The sequence below is a fragment of the Pyricularia grisea genome (genome assembly GCF_004355905.1).
Source record: "Pyricularia grisea strain NI907 chromosome Unknown Pyricularia_grisea_NI907_Scaffold_1, whole genome shotgun sequence".
Taxonomy (NCBI): Eukaryota; Fungi; Ascomycota; class Sordariomycetes; order Magnaporthales; family Pyriculariaceae; genus Pyricularia; species Pyricularia grisea.
The window spans coordinates 4,926,918-4,943,494 of NW_022156716.1; the positions used below are offsets into that span (position 1 = coordinate 4,926,918).

The window sequence follows — 16,577 nt, forward strand, 5'->3', positions numbered from 1 at the left end:
CACCTACTGTGGCTGGTCACGGATAGCTGTATATGCCGACCCTGGAAAGAAGGTCAGTTTCACTGGCTCTAATCGCCAATCTGCAGCTGTGGCGAGCCTTTTAGGAAATTACCTTACAGGAAAATTTTGCCATAAAATATTGCGGAGCAATTCTCCCGCTGTTGCTGCAGCACCGAGTGGCTGGCACCCAGCCCTTCGTTCTTCTCAAAGACGCTTGTCGTCCAGGATGCCTCGTAGGAAAAAGCAGGACGGGATCAATGACGATAGCATCATAAACCCGACTATAGAAGATACTTCTGCCTGTGATGCCGACCCTAGACGGTCGTCGCAGCGCATCATTGCCATGATCGAAACCCAGTCACCAACTTCTACCAGCCACAAATCCAAGGCTGCAGCATCACAGACCAAGAGACTCAAAGGTCTCAAGATGGCCTCAAAAAGCTCTGACGTTACACCCCAAAACCGGGGCGATGACATGAGCAGCGAGGCAGAGTCAAATTCGACTTCGGAGCTCTACCCGGACGGAGTCAATGATCAGCGTGCAAAGGGTGTTGGCAGTGCCATTCAGCGCTTGTCACGACTAGAAAGACGACTTCAGCGCAACCTAAAGAAGCAGCAGCTCAAGGTGGAGAAAAGCGTGGATTCTTTGGACGCAGGGGCTCACCGATCAGCGGCGAAGAAGCCTCACCCTTCGCGATGCATAGGGGATATCAACACCCCGCCACCACCAGCACCCGAGAAGAAATATGAACTCATAGATCTTGACGTGCCGCGGGTTCTCACTGCCAAGAGAGACCTGTCCATAGACAAGAATTCTATCCCCAAGAAATCAGGCCAAAAAGAGTCCAAAGTCGTTGAGAGCGTAGACCAGACGCCGGGTGAGGCTGAAAGGGGTGCAGCTAGACCGCCACCTGTTGATAGCGACTACCTGCCATTGCCATGGACAGGCCGATTAGGATATGTAAGTTGCAGTCGACCGTCTCTTGTTCGGCTCCCTAGCCGGACAAGGACGATCTGCTAGATTTTGCAGGACAACAACAAAGCCCTGGCAATATATGATGAAACTAACTTACTTACACCCAATAGGCATGTCTCAACACTTATTTACGCGCCGCAAAACCTGCGGTCTTCAGCTCGCGCACCTGTCGGATGTCATCCATTATAGACCATCGCCACCCTCTTACTGACCCTACACAGCCTGAGCATGCCAACAAAAACCGTCCCGACAAGTCACAAAAGCCAGAGAGACAAAGAGGCCAAGAATTCATCCAGAAACTTGGGTTGGCAAACGCACGAGACATCGATAAGATGCTACGCTGGAATGAACGTTACGGAATCCGTTTTATGCGTCTCAGTTCTGAGATGTTTCCATTCGCCAGTCATGAGGAGCACGGATACAAGCTTGCTCCATTTGCCTCCGAGGTGCTTGCTGATGCTGGCAAGACTGCAGCCAAGTATGGCCACCGGCTGACCACCCATCCTGGACAGGTTTGTTCTCTTCTAACAACCATCCTGATTACTCATGTATCCCTCCCTCAATCTGAGACTACAGATACTGACATGGAAGCACTATATAGTTCACTCAGCTTGGATCTCCTCGTGCCGAGGTCATCACTGCATCAGTGAGGGACTTGGAATATCACGACGAGATGCTCACACTGCTCAAGCTGCCTGAGCAACAGGACCGCGATGCAGTCATGATTCTACATATGGGTGGCGTTTATGGGGACAAAGCAGCCACCCTCGACCGCTTCCGCCACAATTATACCACGCTTCTGTCAGATTCAATAAAGCGTCGACTAGTTCTTGAAAACGACGATGTCTCTTGGTCGGTTCACGATCTCCTTCCTATATGCGAAGAGCTTAATATCCCATTGGTCCTCGACTTTCACCATCACAATATCGTCTTTGACCCTGAGAAGGTGCGGGAAGGCACAGCCGATATAGTTCCACTGTTTCCTCGGATCCGGGCGACCTGGGACCGCAAGAACATCAGGGTGAAGATGCACTACAGTGAACCCTGCTCGGGCGCCGTGACGCCGCGTGACCGGCGTAAGCACAGTCCTAGGGTGGCGACTTTACCTCCCTGCCCGCCGGATACAGATCTCATGATCGAGGCCAAGGACAAGGAACAGGCTGTGTTTGAGCTTATGCGGAACTTTAAACTCCCCGGATATGAGCGCATCCGAAGTATCATTCCAAACGAGCGTGCAGACGAGCCAAGACCCCCGCCATCCGCATCAAAGATTTCAAAGGGAAAGAATGGACGTCCCGGAAAGAAGAAGAAGAAGGAGGGCGATGATGATTACGATGTCAAGGCTGAGCTTGGAGACGACATTACACACCACCAAAAAGATGTACCCGAGGGGCTGGGGTACGATGATCCTACCATTCCGCCTGCGATACCACTGGAAGAGATCAACATGGGAGGTCCCGATGGCAGGGTGTATTGGCCTCCTGGTATGGAGGACTGGCTAAGGCCACTGAAGCGAGACCAGAAACGCAAGATTGAGGATGTGGAGGAGCATGATGAGTAGTTCTTGCCTTTCACTTTCTCCGCCATGTAATCTTTAATTGGGAAGATTTGTCAGATCAATCTCGATGAAGAGAAAAGACAACAGAAGACAGTGGGATTTGTTTTCTTAAAGAGGGGATCAAATTAAGAAGCCATCGTTGTAACTCAACACAATGTCGCATGGCTAATGCTGACTAGATTCAACACTGATAGAGAAGCATCGTTAAAAGAATAGCATCTGTCCAACACGCTAGTACATTTTTTTTCAGTCAAAGCACTGATGTCACATTCAAGTTCACTTGGCTGGAAAATCCATTGAATTCTTGCCATAATACGCGCAAAACGCTACAGATGACTGTGACTTTTTCGCCCCTAAAACAAAAAAAAGGTCTAAGCCTAAAACTTTAGCGACACAGGGGCAGCATGCTAGTATGCCTCGTTCTATGATGGGTACTATATCATGTGAAAGAGCAAGAGGAAACACCTAGAATCAAACATGGAAAGTAAACAAAGGAACCCCTGGTGGGACTGGGACCCATGATAAATAATTTTTGCCGTCTACCACTTGACGACTTTGTTGGGGAAATACTCGTCAATGAGCTCAAGGTAGTAAGGCTGCAGATAGAGGTTTTCATGTTAGCCGCCGGGACTCTTGGATTTTTTTTTAGGCTGCAAACTTGACAGCTGAGAAAAAAAAAAAAAAAAAAAGAAATGCCAGTAAAGATTAAGTCCAACATACCTTTAGCTCCTCAACGCTGGGTACGTCGTCGCTCTTGCTGTAAAGATCGTATGGGTTAAAGGCCCTGACAGCCTCGAGCATGGCGTGGTCCTTTTCGCACATGAATTGGCGGTATGCGTTCTCCTTGTGCCAGGGGTAGAAGGAATGGTAGCGAATCATGGCAAGGGCTTCGTCGGGAAGTGTGCTCTGGTCCTTGACGACGTGGTAGAGGTACTCGTCGTGGCCCCACGACAGCATGATGTTGTCCAAGCCGCAACCTTCCTCGTAGATGCCCAGCTTGGTGCCATAGACCGGGTGGTCCTTGTCTGGGTTTTTGGCAAAGGTGCCAGGGTAGATGATGCGCTCGTCAAAGGCGCAGCCGACGGGGAACGTGTCGCCGACAACATCCCACTGGCCCTCGGCGCCGTCAAAGAAGAGAAGCTTGCCCAGGTCGTGGATCAGGCCCGTCAGCTGCATCCAGCGGGGCTTGCCGTCACGGCGGATTGCCTCGGCCGACTGCAGCAGGTGCTGAATCTGCGACAGCGAGGTATCCGGGTCTGACTCGTCGATGAGAGTGTTGAGTTTCTCCATGGCCTCCCAGACCGTCATCTCCATGCGCTTACGCGAGGCCGAGTTGAAACGAGCCCGCGCCTTCAGATTGTATGCCACCGTCTGCTTCTCGTGCTGCTCCAGGTAAAAGTTCTTGACCCGGTCGCAAGCATCCTCGTACTGTCGGAATCCAGCCTTGTCCTTCTCCTCGTCGAACTTGGACTTGCTGTCAAAGACCTGCTCCTCTGGCACGGGTGCGCCGGCCTGCTTGGCCTTGAGGACGTTGACAGCATCGATCTTGTCCGAAATTTCTTCCAGAGCTGCGCCGTCCCTGACGGGAGCGTCCTCGTAAATAGCGGATGGCGCCATTTCTGGTGATGTGATAGTGAAGGGATATAAGGAGGGTATTTGACGATGTCTCACAACACTTGTTTTTTTTCTGGGTTGAGACGAGCGGCTTCTGATAGACGGGTCGTTTGCAAAATAACGTCGCTAGACACACTAGAAACTAGTCTAAGATGTGGAGTGTGCGGACTTGTAATAGCAGGCAGTGCTAAACCCCTGCAAAGTCAGTGAACTTGGTAGCCAACGTAGAAGTAGTCTTGGCGTGTGGTGACCAAAGATCGAGAACAAAGGCAGCGAGTCCAAGAAGACAAATGCTGAAAAAGATCAGATGAGTGTCAACTTTCTGCGCCCTGACAACCTCACAGTCGTGGATAGGCACTATTTATACCATCAACTAGGGCTAGTGCCGGCCACCGGACAAGTTGAGGATTTTTGCCCGTTTATCTCCATAAATGACAGACCCTTTTTTTTTCTTTTTTTTTCTGGAGACGCAGCATACTTTTGATGATACGATACCACCATTCAGGTTGAGTTGCGTCTGCTTTTGCCTCCGCCGCTATCCTGCAGGTTTTCGCCCTATACTAGGATCGTCGAGATGAAATCCTGGGCTGATGAGTTTTGTGGTGCCTAGTCAAGATTTTGGGATTCGTCGGGTGGAGACCAAAACGTCGCTGATTTGAGCCGTTTTGGGCCAAACCACTGACTGCGACAGAAAGGGTTAAAATTTCCGAAAGGCCGTCGTTACGTAAGCTCAAGCGATACCTCCTCATGACATCTTTTGAGGTGGGTCGTGCTCTGTGAATAGTTAAACGCGGACTGAAAGGAAAAGGGTCCTCCCGGCCCAAGAAGAAATGAGATCTGGGGCGTGTGATCCCTTGGACAACAATTTTGAAGAGCATTCCGAAGCGAAAATACTGATGATGACGAATGGTGTCTTCTCGGTGGGCTCACGTGGCCAATTATGGAATTTTTTTTTGTTTTGTTTTTGTTTCGTTTGCTCCGTTCCATCGTCAACCTCCTCATTCCATCGTATTGTATCGTGCGTTACAGTTGCTCTCTTTCATGACCCACACCGTTGTTGTAAACGGGTTTGGTCTAGGCAGGCAGGGTACTAGTAGTATTCTTGGTCTAGACCTGGTGCTTGAAATCCGTTGACTGTGCCGTACCCAGTCGGCAAACATATGTAACCGGTAACCCGACAGTCAAAGGCGCGAATAAAGGAATGGTAACTAATTTTACCCATCGGTACTAGTCGGGCAGTGTTGCAAATATTGCAATTCAACCGCTCATTCGTTAACTTCTGCTCACTCGTTATCGTTTTCATTGTTGTTGTCGTCGTCGTCATCAGCAATCCATCCCCACGATTCCATCATCTGTTTCTGCACGGATTCAGTTGGCCGCGCATGGTCTCGTGAAGTACGAGTAAGTATCTCTAGAAGGGCATCCTGATCTTTTCTGTTGTCGAATCGGTCACCGACTGTAATATAATCAATCCCCACAGAAGTGTTAGCCATTGATCAACAAAAAGACCCGCCGCTCCTATATCGGCGAGGGGATATCGGATCCAAGATCAAATCTCACAGGCAGCTACCCCCATGCAAGCAGTGAAAAGTGCCGGTGGTGACCACTCGTTGTGAAGGCCTATGCCACACAAACGACGCACCAGGTGCTGGATGTGATGCTGTAAGTTGTTGATTTCCCAATCGGATACTAGTTAGCCAAGTGTGACATACCCCACAGTGGGAAGTGTGTACTTTATATTACCGAAGTCCAGGGCAGTGTGGAGTCGAGGTCAAAAGAGGGGGATGGTGGAGTGTTTGTGGGATGAGTGCATCGGGAGTTTTTACCGTCATTCGCCGTGTTGCTGATTTTCTCTGTCCTCCTATTCGGGGAATCTTTGGGTCAAACCTGGTGAGGAAAAGCTCGGCTAAAATGTGGTGCTGGATTCCAATGACTGCAAATTGCGCATGGAAATAATGAGGTCAGCAGACTGACTTTGCTGTAACACACGATGAGATATGTTGTGTTTCGACGAGGTGCTAAGTGACCGAGGACCACTACATACTTTGACAAGATGTTTGGTACCAGACCTCGGGAAAAGCTTCCTTTTCAGAGCGCTTCTTGTCCAGTATTGGCACAAACGACTTGGGGAGAGACATCTGCCAGGCCCGCCCCCATTCGCTCAGCCTGTGCCATCTTTCAGTCGTTGAAAATGTGCCGCTGCTCGCCCCTGTGACCCTGTCACCACTTCCCGATCCTGGGCTAGGGGAAACATCGTAGTCTTGACTGAAGCAAAAGTTTAGCACGTCAGCACAGTACGTGACTGCACGGTTGGCCCAGGTGGCATCGTCGTCTGTGGGCTCCAAGGATCTGTCGACGATGGGTATCTCTAGATTGACTCGGACAGGTTGGTGGTTCATGACGGCACTGTAGATCTCCTGCCTGAGCCCGACCCAGAAGGCTGCAGCGGAGAGACTGTGGGGTGCAATATAGCGATCCCCGTGGCCAACAAACTTATGGATACTGAGGAGGTAGCCCTTGGTATCGACACCCATGTTTCTTACTGCGCCAGTGCAAAAAAGGGTTAGCTTTTGATATTTGGCGCTCGATCCGGCTTTAATGCTTGCCCAAGGGCTAGGGTCTCCATACCTTCCATTTCCTCTAGGACTCGGAGAATGATGGTAGCCGCGAAAAGGTTCTCGTCCGAAAAGCCAACACCATGTTGTAGAAGGGGAATGAGTGAGTTGAGGCACATGTCATGGTAACGGTTTGCGGCAAAGTGGTCATAGCCGGTTGTGTGACTGAGATGCCGAGCAGCAAGTGCAAAGATTGCATTGAGCAACACGGGACAAGTGCCTGCCCGTCGCGGCACGACGGTCTGGAAGACACTAAGAGGATCGCAGAGGTCGAGCTGCCTCTCGTTTGTAAGTAAAAAAAATTATCAGAGGGGGCAGAACTGACAGAGGGAGTCAACCGGCACGACATACCCATGGAGCAAGGCTATGAGTAAAATGTCGGAATAGCATGGCCTCCGATGCCGAATTTAGCGGCCAGACAGGCTCGGGGAGATAGAGGCTTGGGAGCTGGAGCGACGCGCCGCCGGTGGATCCAACATCCGAACCAGCATCAGCGGCATTCGACGACGATTCTCTGCCATCTGATGATGAGTGACTGGTGTCTATGGGTAAAACCTCAGATTGAAGTGCATCGTCTCCATGGACGAGTAACTTATTCGATGGCGATACAGCAGCAGCATATTGCTGATGGCTGGCTAAGGGGGCGGAGACGATAGACGATAAGCCATCTGGAGTTGAGTGATAGAGACGGCAGTCACTGACTGTATCGTACTCGACACTTTCTTGGGATGGTGAACTCTCTTGGGACAACAACTGAGATGCAGAGCCTATTTGGGCATTGTAACCATTTGCTGTGAGCTCTGTCTCATCCACATATGTGACTGATGCAAGAAATTTGGTGTAAGAATGTCAGCGAGGCGCGATTAGCTGTGGCAGAAAAGCTGTCGACTGAATATGTTTTAAAACTTGGACGAGTTTTGAACTAACTGTGATCGGGCGAGCACACCCATGGCTGACTACGTGAAAAAGATGCTGGATTCAATCGCGTTAGCTTGGTCTGAATATTTCAGCGGGTAACTGACATGGAGTATTTTTATTCTTTTATTTGAGTTGAGACCATTTGGGCAAGTTCACACACACCTTTAATAAGCCGGAATTTGAAGCCTCTTCGGCATTCACGGCCCGTGTTAGAGCACCGGCCACATATTGGCGTAGCTCTGTCGCCTGTAGTTGGGGAGATTGAGAGCGTCAGTTTTTGTCTTTGTAAATGGAACTGATAAGAAAATAGACGTGATGCAAGCAAGGCCATATCATGTATGTACGATTCGGATGGAAGTCCATGGAAGAAAACTTACATTTGAGGTGTTGTTCACGGCAGCTTTGACTGTGGGGACGCGGTCAGTCTCCTGGTTTTATTTGGTGCATGATAATATTGTATGCATAGTCGTGGATGGAAGAGCAGCGAAAAATGTGATGGGGCTGAGTATTATTCGAAATGACAGGGGAACGACTAAGAAACAGAGCGAATGGTAAATAAGAACTGAATCAACTCGTACCACCCGACTGATGCCACTTGATGATTTGGATAAGGGTTTGTGAGCCTGCGCGACCCATTTGCGGGCATTTGCCACGAATCCTCTAGCACGGTTCAAAGCCAGCAGCCGCAAATTCGGTATATGCAGTTGAGATAACGAGCGTCAGTCCAGCTGCCGAAATGAAGGACGGCGTTGATGGTTGGTATTTTTGGTGCGCCGGCAAGATGGAAGATCTGAAATAGGTACATTGAAATCGATCGGAGACCGTATTGGTAATAATATTGGATGGCAATAGAATTGTTTGGTGGATACCTTGAATGACCAAGTGGGGGTGAACAGGCTTCTTGCCAGTAAGGTAGGTAGGTACCACCGCGTAGTGAGGTAAGTACCAACAAGAAGAAGAAAAAAAGAAAGAAAAAAGAAAAAAGAAAAAGAAAGCAAAGACCAAGAAAAAGAGACAAAGAACAGCTCGGTCGCACGTTCGAGTAGATATCTAAGTAGTCTGCTCTACCGTGCCTTAGCTGTCTTATGTATTAGATCTAGGGTTTACCAAAGTACCTTACCTGACTATCTGTTCTGTCTGTAAACTTTTCAAGCGATTTCGGGTACACTTTCAATCTTCTCCACGTCAAATAAACCTGGTCACATGCACATGGCATTGCATGAAGATTGTAAAACCTACCAGATTGACTATTGGAGCTTATGTTGTTAGATAAACCCCTGTTGTAAATGGATAATGGCCAGTATTCTAGATCCAAGTCGCGGAATAGTCGCGGGGAACAGTCGCGGAATGGTCGCGCGCAATGCTTTGGTGAGATATCTGCATGCATAATAGCTGGGGGTGTATCTACGAGGTCTAATCTAGAGTAAAGTTGTTACCAACAGACTGGGACCGAGTATAAAAAGTTTATTTTTTTTTCCCGTCGGTGTTTGAAACAACAAAAGGACGCAAAAAGAAGAAGAGATGGTTCGGCAAATTAGCTGCGGCATTTCATTATGCAGGCCTAACATTTTGTCAACCTTACCCAGACTAAACAATCGGACACTATCCCAAGTTAGTAGTAGTAAATATTAAAGTAAATATTGGTCGGCTCAAGTACACAAGGTACATTGGACTATTCCAGGTAAACCTAGAACTAGACCGACCTTACACGATCAAAGCCCGGTGAATGATGCCCATCATCACAACGTGGGCAACAAACAATTTCAACGAGTTTCACTACACCAAATCGAGTTAAAGTGATAGGTAAGACGCCAAGAATGAAAGTATAATATCTTATTTTCTGAAAAAGCGGTACTGCATGTTCCAAACCAGGGGAGAGGGCGTGGCCAGCCCCATTCATGCATGTTAACCTAGATAGGATATTCCGATATCTACCTACATACGAACCTACCTTAGGCGGGTAGATACCATACTGAGTCTAGACCAACGTCAGTGAATTGGAGGTAATTGTTAACTTGAGCTCGAGGATACCTCGGTACCTAGAGGCTAGACGACAGATGGCAAGTTTATGACTTCTATTTTTAATAGCAAGCTTCGGTATACCATGGACAGTTATTTCGGCCGGAAGTTTACAAATGTTGATTGGAACAAACTTATTATCTACCTAGTCGAATTAATCTTGTGCCCTAGTCAGAAACCTGCCAACCTCAGGTAGGTGATATATCTACCTAGGTGAATGACAATCTTGTTCAAGGTCAGAATGAAAATCAGAAAGTCCCGAGGCGGCGAAGGAGAGAGAGAGAGAAAAAAAAAAAAAAAAAGACTTTGTAGCGGTCCGAATTGAATACGTAGTAGTGCCTAACCTACAGAGTAGTTTTGGAGATCTCCACTAGACGCCCATGACGTGCCTAAGCGTCCTAGGTAGGTACCTGTAATTACATTGTGACACATATCAAGTGATACATGGGGAGGTACGTATCATATAATCAAGAAGTCTGCTACAAAGACGCGTAGGCAAGTCACGGGTGTCTAGTGGATATCTCCAAAACTACTCTGTAGGTTAGGTACTACGTATTCAATTCGGACCCCTAGACAGAGCATACCCCAGGCTCATTCACCACCTTTTTTGCACTTTCTAGTAATAGTCAAAAGAAACGGGTAAATCATTATCAACGCTTCTGTCCTGCCTATCGTCTGTTCAAACAGTTTCGGATCAGATAGCCTCCCACTTTACTTTACCTCATCTGCTGAGTCTTGCTTGATGCCTGCCGAAGTTTGATGCGGGGAAAAAGCCAATTTTTTTGGAGCTGGTCGTGGTAGTCACGTTGCCCATCGTCCCCTGCAACCTCATCCGAGATCCACTATACCTATCCAACACAGGGACATTCCTTGATGGTTGCAATTCCCCGCACCGCATTTTGACCTGTTGGTTCCACTCGCCAGGTACCGTCACCTCCCCCGCCATTATATCGAAGCAACATCATTGGAAGGTGCTCGAATAATAAGATGGGTCAGTTCGGCTTCCAAGGCCCTTTGGTTTTTTTTCGGCTCCGCACGCGCCCACATTGGGTAGTCCGATGTCTCGTGGTATATTGAGTACAATAACCACCCGTTTGCAACCAGTTCTTCGTCCGATGGTCCTTCTCCCGGGTCTCTTCTGTTTATCATCCTTTACTGTGCCAAAGTTTTTTTTTTTTTTTTCATCTTTATTTTCTCTCTTGAATGAACACCCCTAGGTGTGAGAAGGAGAAGAGCGCGAGAAAAATGGTGGAAGAAAAACAAGAAATTCGGGATACGGGTGTTCCCACTACTGTCCCGGATGCGCAGGACGAGGACGCCAACGTCACGAGCCATGAGAAGGCCCATCAGAAGATCATCAACGATGCTCGGTTGGCTACGGAAAAGGAGCGTTCGATGACGCTTATGCAAGGTATCCGACTCTACCCCAAGGCCATCGCCTGGAGTGTGTTGATCAGTGCCTGCATTATCATGGTATGACACCAAACACCAGGGAATGGTCCGTCGGAATTTCTTCCTGTTAAAGCCATTGACTGAGTAAATACAATAAAATAAAAATAACAGGAAGGATATGATGTGGCTTTGATTAACAACTTTTGTAAGAAATGCATCCTTGAATCATTGCCAGCTTTTTTTTTCTTCTTCCTCTTCTTCCTGGATTGCCTTTCTCCTCGCTAACAACAACATGCAGACGCCTTCCCCGAGTTCAAGAAAAAGTATGGCGAGCAATTACCTAGTGGTGACTGGGAAGTCCCGGCCGCATGGCAATCCGGACTGAGTAATGTATGTTAACCGTGCCGAGGCAATCAATATGCACGCCAGATCTAGAGGCTAATTTCAAGAGCCTTACAGGGTGCAAATATCGGCGAGCTGATCGGCCTACTCATCAACGGCTGGTTCTCAGAGCGCTTTGGTTACCGATGGACCGTCATTGGCTGCCTTGTACTCATAAATGCTTGGACTGCTATTTTCTTTACTGCGCAGAATGTGCAGTCGTTGCTGGTCGCAGAGATTCTGTGCGGTATTGTAAGTCTCGACGGGTTTCCTATTTCGTCAGTAACATCTGCTTTTTATAGAACCAGTCACTAATTACGTTCAAACCGAACAGCCATGGGGAGTCTTCCAAACATGTAAGTTCATCAGAACAGACCTGGGACCATCTGGCCCTTGGCTTCAGATTCAAGGTACAAAACTCTGTCGCTAACCTTAAGCAAGTGTGCATCACATATGCCTCCGAGGTGTGCCCGGTAGCCATGAGAGGCTACCTGACCACCTACGTCAACTTTTGCTGGGGTGCCGGTCAAGAAATCGCCATCGGCGTTCTACTCTCCATGCTGAAGAGGAACGACGAATGGTCGTACCGCATCCCATATGCACTCCAATGGATGTGGCCCACGCCCTTGATCATTGGCATTTACTTTGCCCCAGAGTCTCCTTGGTGGCTCGTCCGTCACAAGAAGATCGACGAGGCCAAGAACTCACTGCTTAGACTGACAAGTCTCAACAAGGAAACTGATTTCGATGCGGATGAGACACTCGCGATGATGGTTCACACCACGGCCCTCGAGGAAAAGACCACTGCAGGAGCTTCCTATCTTGACTGCTTCAAGGGGCACGATCTTCGGCGCACCGAGATCGTCTGCATGGTCTGGGCGATTCAGAACCTCAGTGGTAACTCTTTCTCTAATTACTCGACATACTTCCTGACCCAGGCTGGCCTTGACTCCAACGCCTCGTATAGCTTTGCACTTGGACAATATGCAATGAACATGGTTGGTGTTTTCGGTGCCTGGTGGCTTATGAGTCTTGGAATTGGACGCAGGTACGTATTCAACATGCCAAGACTGTGAGGTAAGGCTCTCCAAACTGACACCGAAAACACGACAGGACTCTATACCTTTACGGACTATGCGGCCTGTGCTCGATGCTCATGATCCTTGGTTTTCTTGGTCTCGTACCCGAAGAACATCGAAGGGCGGGTGCGATCGCTACCGGCAGCATCATGCTTTGCTGGGCGCTCGTGTATCAGCTCACCGTTGGTACAGTCTGCTACTCGCTCGTTGCCGAGATCTCCACACGTAGACTCCAAATCAAGACTGTGGTGCTCGGGAGGTGCCTCTACATCATCGTGGGCATCATCACCAGTGTCCTTACACCTTATATGCTGAACCCGGGTGAATGGAACTGGAGCAACTATGCCGGCTTCTTCTGTAAGTGGACAAGAATTTCTTTTTTCAGTTTTTACATTCTTTTATGCGACCACCGTGACTAACCAGTGTTCTCTTTTCCCTTCATTTAGGGGGCGGCATTTGCTTCTGCTGCATCGTATACACGTACTTCCGTGTGCCGGAACCGACCGGTCGCAGCTTTGCCGAGCTCGACTTGCTCTTCCAGAAGGGCATCAGCGCGAGGAAGTTCCAGTCGACTGAGGTCGACGTTTTCGACGCCGACGTCGACGGGGCGCTGATGGACAAACACAAGAAACAGCAGTTGGGTACCGCTCACCATGTCGAAAAGACTGCCTGATTGGGGCTATTCTGGGGACAACCGCCACAAGGGATAGGGATTTCCCAAGGCGATTGATCTTTTTGCTTACCATTATTCTTTTGTCATAATTCAAGGAGGATCCGATAAGCGAGCCGAGCCGTGACGAAAAGAAGAAGAAAAAAAAAACAATGATATACGAGGCGAGTAATCTGAAAAAAAAGGGGGGTTGACGCAATCCCCGACCTCGATTACAAGCACACATAAATAGTCACACGACGCTTGGGTGTATACGATGCCCACCGTCAAACTGTTCTTTTAGGATGGGCCTGGAGTTGTATAATTATGGCATGGAGGGGAGGCTAATTATTGTTGTCTGCCGAGGCTTTCTCTTTTTTTTTTTTTTTTTTTTTTTTTTTTTTTTTTTTTTTTTTTTACGTTGCCACTATCAAGATCGAGATACCACTTATGTTGATAGGAAGTTCTGCCTACATAATCGTTGGAAATACCATCTGCACCTGAAGTCGCGTGGCATTTACACAATGCATGAACCATGAGCCAGCTGTATAGAGCGTAGCAGGGCATTCAATGTGCCATATATAATGATAAGCGGCCATAAATGCGTGAAAAAAAATCTTCCGTAATTGAAACGGAGTTCCGCCATTGTAGAAAATCGTAAATACTCTTTTCAGCATCATATTTTCCCGAATGCACAGCTCCATACCTATACAGCAAAAAAGGCTAACAATAATAATCTAGACGGCCATAAAGGAAAAAAAAAACAAGAGAAACCAGACTCAGATGCATCTTCGAGTGTATTGTTGTACAGAGGTCGAACAGACATAAAATTAATACAAGAGAAGTGGCAACCCCCCACACGCAAAAGTTCCTGCCAGGGTTCCTCGATCAAGACTTTGATGCCTTCTTCTCTTCGGCCTCCTTGGCCTTGCTCTTGGCGAGGGCCTCGGCCTCGCGCTGCTTGGCCCTCTCCATGGCCTCGGCGGCCTTCTTCGCCGCAGCGGCCTTCTTTGCCTCGAGATCGGCGGCGGCCTTCTTGGCCCTCTCCTCGGCCTCCTTTTTCTTCTTTGCGTCCTCCTCGCGCATGAGCCTAAAGACCTCCTTGCGCTTGAGGCTCTCGCGGTACTTGGCGCGGTAGACGGCCTTCTTGCTTCCGGCGCGGACGGAGCCGGGCGTCTTGCCCTTCCAGCGACCCATGAGGCGACCGATGGCGACGTTGGACTCGCGGTAGCTGTAGTCGTCGTGCAGCAGCAGGATGCGGTTCTCACGCAGGACGCGGATGTTGTGCTGTACCTTTTGCAGAGGGCGCTTGCCCTTGCCGGGCTCGGCAATCTCCTCGGGCGTGGGCTCCTGGCCCAACCTGCGGATGACGCGCGTCGGGAGGCCGCTGGGGCTGACTTCGACCCTCGGCGTGGGCTCCTTGCGCTTCACGGCCACCATGTTGAGCTTGCGGCGGCGCACGCCGTGCTTTGGGTACGGGAGCGTGTCGTCGCGGTTGAAGGCGACGCCGATGAACTGCCGGTGCGGGTGAAGCTCGGGGTCCCGGTAGAATTTCACGTAGCCCGTCACGGCGGCGTGGATCGTGTGGTCGCGGCCCATGATGACGTTCTCGCCCGGGTGCCATATTGTGCCGCGTTGCTTGAAGATGATGTTGCCTGGAATTACATATTGGTCTGTTTTGTTTTGAAGGAAGTGATTTGGGGGGATTAGCGATCATGGTTACAAGCTTCCTTTTGTAGCTCTTTCGCCTCGGTGCATCCATTGGCACATTAAATGCACGCGTGAAACTAGTAGAGCCAGTTCACCTACCACCACTCTTCTTGGCGCCCATCTTCTTCATGAGCGTCTTCTTGTTCGGAATCCGGTAGGCACCGGCCGACTTGACAGCGGCAGTACGACGACCCTCCACAAGCCTGCTGCTGTCCTCAAGGTTCTGGCGCGCGCATAATAACAGCTCCGGTCTTCGCTGTGCCCTGGAGAATGTGAAGGCGGCCGTCGCGGCTGGCCGAAAGCCGCCGGCAGCAGCCACTGCCCGGAGGGGCTGCTGCAGCGGTATTAGCTTCATCGGATAAGCGAAGGGAGGTTTTTGGGACGCTGTGGAAGCTCCCACGAAAGTCAATCGGGCGGCGGATTGTCGAAAAAAAACGACCTTTCGAAGCTATCGTGATTCGCTTTCTGCCCCTAATAGCTCCACGCTCCACGATGATGTTGCCGGGGATGAAGTTTTACTGCTTAGTCATCCAAGTCCGATAGCGATAAGAGCACATCCCTGTCATGCCACGAAGCACCCTTGGATCCCACTTACAGCAAGGATTCCAGGCACAATGGGACTACCAAATACGTAGCTACTTTGTTAATTCTTTGACCACAACACCCGAGAATTTCGATTTTTTTCTTTATCGCATTTATTCGGCTGACATCGCTAGCCTTTTCTTCTTCCTTCATTGAACATGCCAAAAATGCAGTCCCCGGTGGTCCTCCAGCTCCTCTTGCTAGCGCTCATGGGCACGGTCAGCGCCCAATTCGGCGGCTTTTTTGACCAGATGTTTGGCGGCGGCGGCGGCGGCGGCGGGCAGCAACAAAGACAAGAGCAAAACGTCCCCAGCGACTCGGCCTGGTATCGCAGCAACGTTGACGCGGCCGTGTGCAGCAACTATCTCTGCCCCGACACTCTTGGTGCGTTTCCTTTTCCGTCACGTCTATCGGTCGCCCGACAGCCCCTGCGTGCATTCCAGCGTCGCATATTACCGCACATCCGGGCCGGATGCGGAAATGTGTTGTCTTGGATATACTCTTTATGATGATGCATGGGAATGCTAACAACCAATTTTCAAATTATTTTTAAGCCTGTGTCCATTTCCCTCACCACTGCCCGTGTCCCTTCCCGGACCACGAAGACAAGTTCGAGCTGGCCGAAGGTCAGAGGATATGTGTGTCGCGCGGAGGTTTCAAGGCGGGCGAGGCGGCTAGGAAGGTGGAGCTGGCTAGGAAGGGTCTCCTCTAAACGGTAGACCGAGACATGTTTTCTGTTGAACTAGAGGGTGTTGGGTCGTTGACGATTACCTTGCATGCCAGTAGCTGCATAAACCAACAATCTTGGCTGGGCCTATCCGTGTTCTCACGAAACCTTACGAAACCTAACGATGCGATTAACCCCCATCCGGCCTTGATGAACTCAAACACAAAAACCATATCATCAATCCCATGCGAACACCCCCGTCATACTCCGTTCCGTATTTGCTCACCACCCCTGAAAAGCACCAAATGACGAGACAGTACCGTCCTCTCCCATACCATGCACCAGTAAAGAAATTAAAACACTTTGCAATCATAACGTTTAATTCGTGTTCGGATTGTAGTTCCGTAATCATGTGTT

At 49.5% G+C, this 16,577-nt stretch overlaps 6 protein-coding genes across 6 annotated transcripts; 3 read left to right on the plus strand and 3 right to left on the minus strand.

The window, feature by feature from the left end:
• Positions 1-226: 226 nt before the first annotated feature.
• Positions 227-2,537, plus strand: PgNI_01500 (uncharacterized protein; the record flags this gene model as incomplete). Its single annotated transcript, XM_031121571.1, has 3 exons — positions 227-961; positions 1,087-1,488; positions 1,578-2,537. The coding sequence occupies 3 exons, from the start codon at positions 227-229 to the stop codon at positions 2,535-2,537; spliced, it is 2,097 nt and encodes a 698-aa protein (XP_030988087.1).
• Positions 2,538-2,851: 314 nt separating this feature from the next.
• On the minus strand, positions 2,852-4,639 carry PgNI_01501 (uncharacterized protein). Its single transcript, XM_031121572.1, has 2 exons — positions 3,255-4,639; positions 2,852-3,130 (listed from the first exon to the last, which is right to left on the minus strand). The coding sequence occupies exons 1-2, from the start codon at positions 4,149-4,151 to the stop codon at positions 3,074-3,076; spliced, it is 954 nt and encodes a 317-aa protein (XP_030988086.1). The 5' UTR covers positions 4,152-4,639; the 3' UTR covers positions 2,852-3,073.
• A 792-nt stretch (positions 4,640-5,431) lies between these two features.
• On the minus strand, positions 5,432-8,317 carry PgNI_01502 (uncharacterized protein; the record flags this gene model as incomplete). The annotated part of the gene is made up of 9 exons (XM_031121573.1): positions 5,432-5,604; positions 5,709-5,808; positions 5,975-6,081; positions 6,193-6,690; positions 6,777-7,038; positions 7,115-7,584; positions 7,840-7,927; positions 8,059-8,087; positions 8,260-8,317. The coding sequence occupies 9 exons, from the start codon at positions 8,315-8,317 to the stop codon at positions 5,432-5,434; spliced, it is 1,785 nt and encodes a 594-aa protein (XP_030988089.1).
• Positions 8,318-10,799: 2,482 nt separating this feature from the next.
• Positions 10,800-13,434, plus strand: PgNI_01503 (uncharacterized protein). Its single transcript, XM_031121574.1, has 8 exons — positions 10,800-11,173; positions 11,264-11,297; positions 11,391-11,482; positions 11,552-11,725; positions 11,808-11,829; positions 11,915-12,521; positions 12,587-12,909; positions 12,999-13,434. Exons 1-8 carry the CDS (start codon positions 10,904-10,906, stop codon positions 13,223-13,225), a joined length of 1,749 nt encoding a protein of 582 aa, XP_030988088.1. The 5' UTR covers positions 10,800-10,903; the 3' UTR covers positions 13,226-13,434.
• Positions 13,435-13,716: 282 nt separating this feature from the next.
• Positions 13,717-15,396, minus strand: PgNI_01504 (uncharacterized protein). Its single transcript, XM_031121575.1, has 2 exons — positions 15,011-15,396; positions 13,717-14,874 (listed from the first exon to the last, which is right to left on the minus strand). Exons 1-2 carry the CDS (start codon positions 15,264-15,266, stop codon positions 14,090-14,092), a joined length of 1,041 nt encoding a protein of 346 aa, XP_030988083.1. The 5' UTR covers positions 15,267-15,396; the 3' UTR covers positions 13,717-14,089.
• Positions 15,397-15,660: 264 nt separating this feature from the next.
• Positions 15,661-16,205, plus strand: PgNI_01505 (uncharacterized protein; the record flags this gene model as incomplete). The annotated part of the gene is made up of 2 exons (XM_031121576.1): positions 15,661-15,877; positions 16,048-16,205. 2 exons carry the CDS (start codon positions 15,661-15,663, stop codon positions 16,203-16,205), a joined length of 375 nt encoding a protein of 124 aa, XP_030988082.1.
• Between the last annotated feature and the right edge of the window lie 372 nt (positions 16,206-16,577).

What these genes read in the sequence shown, in the direction of transcription:
- PgNI_01501 (XM_031121572.1), bottom strand. Translation starts at nt 4,151, where the DNA reads ATGGCGCCATCCGCTATTTACGAGGACGCTCCCGTCAGGGACGGCGCA. An exon ending in CCAGCGTTGAGGAGCTAAAG is followed by an intron (nt 3,131 to 3,254) that starts GTATGTTGGACT and finishes CTCTATCTGCAG; the next exon opens with CCTTACTACCTTGAGCTCAT.
- PgNI_01503 (XM_031121574.1), top strand. Translation starts at nt 10,904, where the DNA reads ATGAACACCCCTAGGTGTGAGAAGGAGAAGAGCGCGAGAAAAATGGTG. An exon ending in TCAGTGCCTGCATTATCATG is followed by an intron (nt 11,174 to 11,263) that starts GTATGACACCAA and finishes TAAAAATAACAG; the next exon opens with GAAGGATATGATGTGGCTTT. An exon ending in AGTCTTGGAATTGGACGCAG is followed by an intron (nt 12,522 to 12,586) that starts GTACGTATTCAA and finishes AAAACACGACAG; the next exon opens with GACTCTATACCTTTACGGAC.
- PgNI_01504 (XM_031121575.1), bottom strand. Translation starts at nt 15,266, where the DNA reads ATGAAGCTAATACCGCTGCAGCAGCCCCTCCGGGCAGTGGCTGCTGCC. An exon ending in GGGCGCCAAGAAGAGTGGTG is followed by an intron (nt 14,875 to 15,010) that starts GTAGGTGAACTG and finishes AAAACAAAACAG; the next exon opens with ACCAATATGTAATTCCAGGC.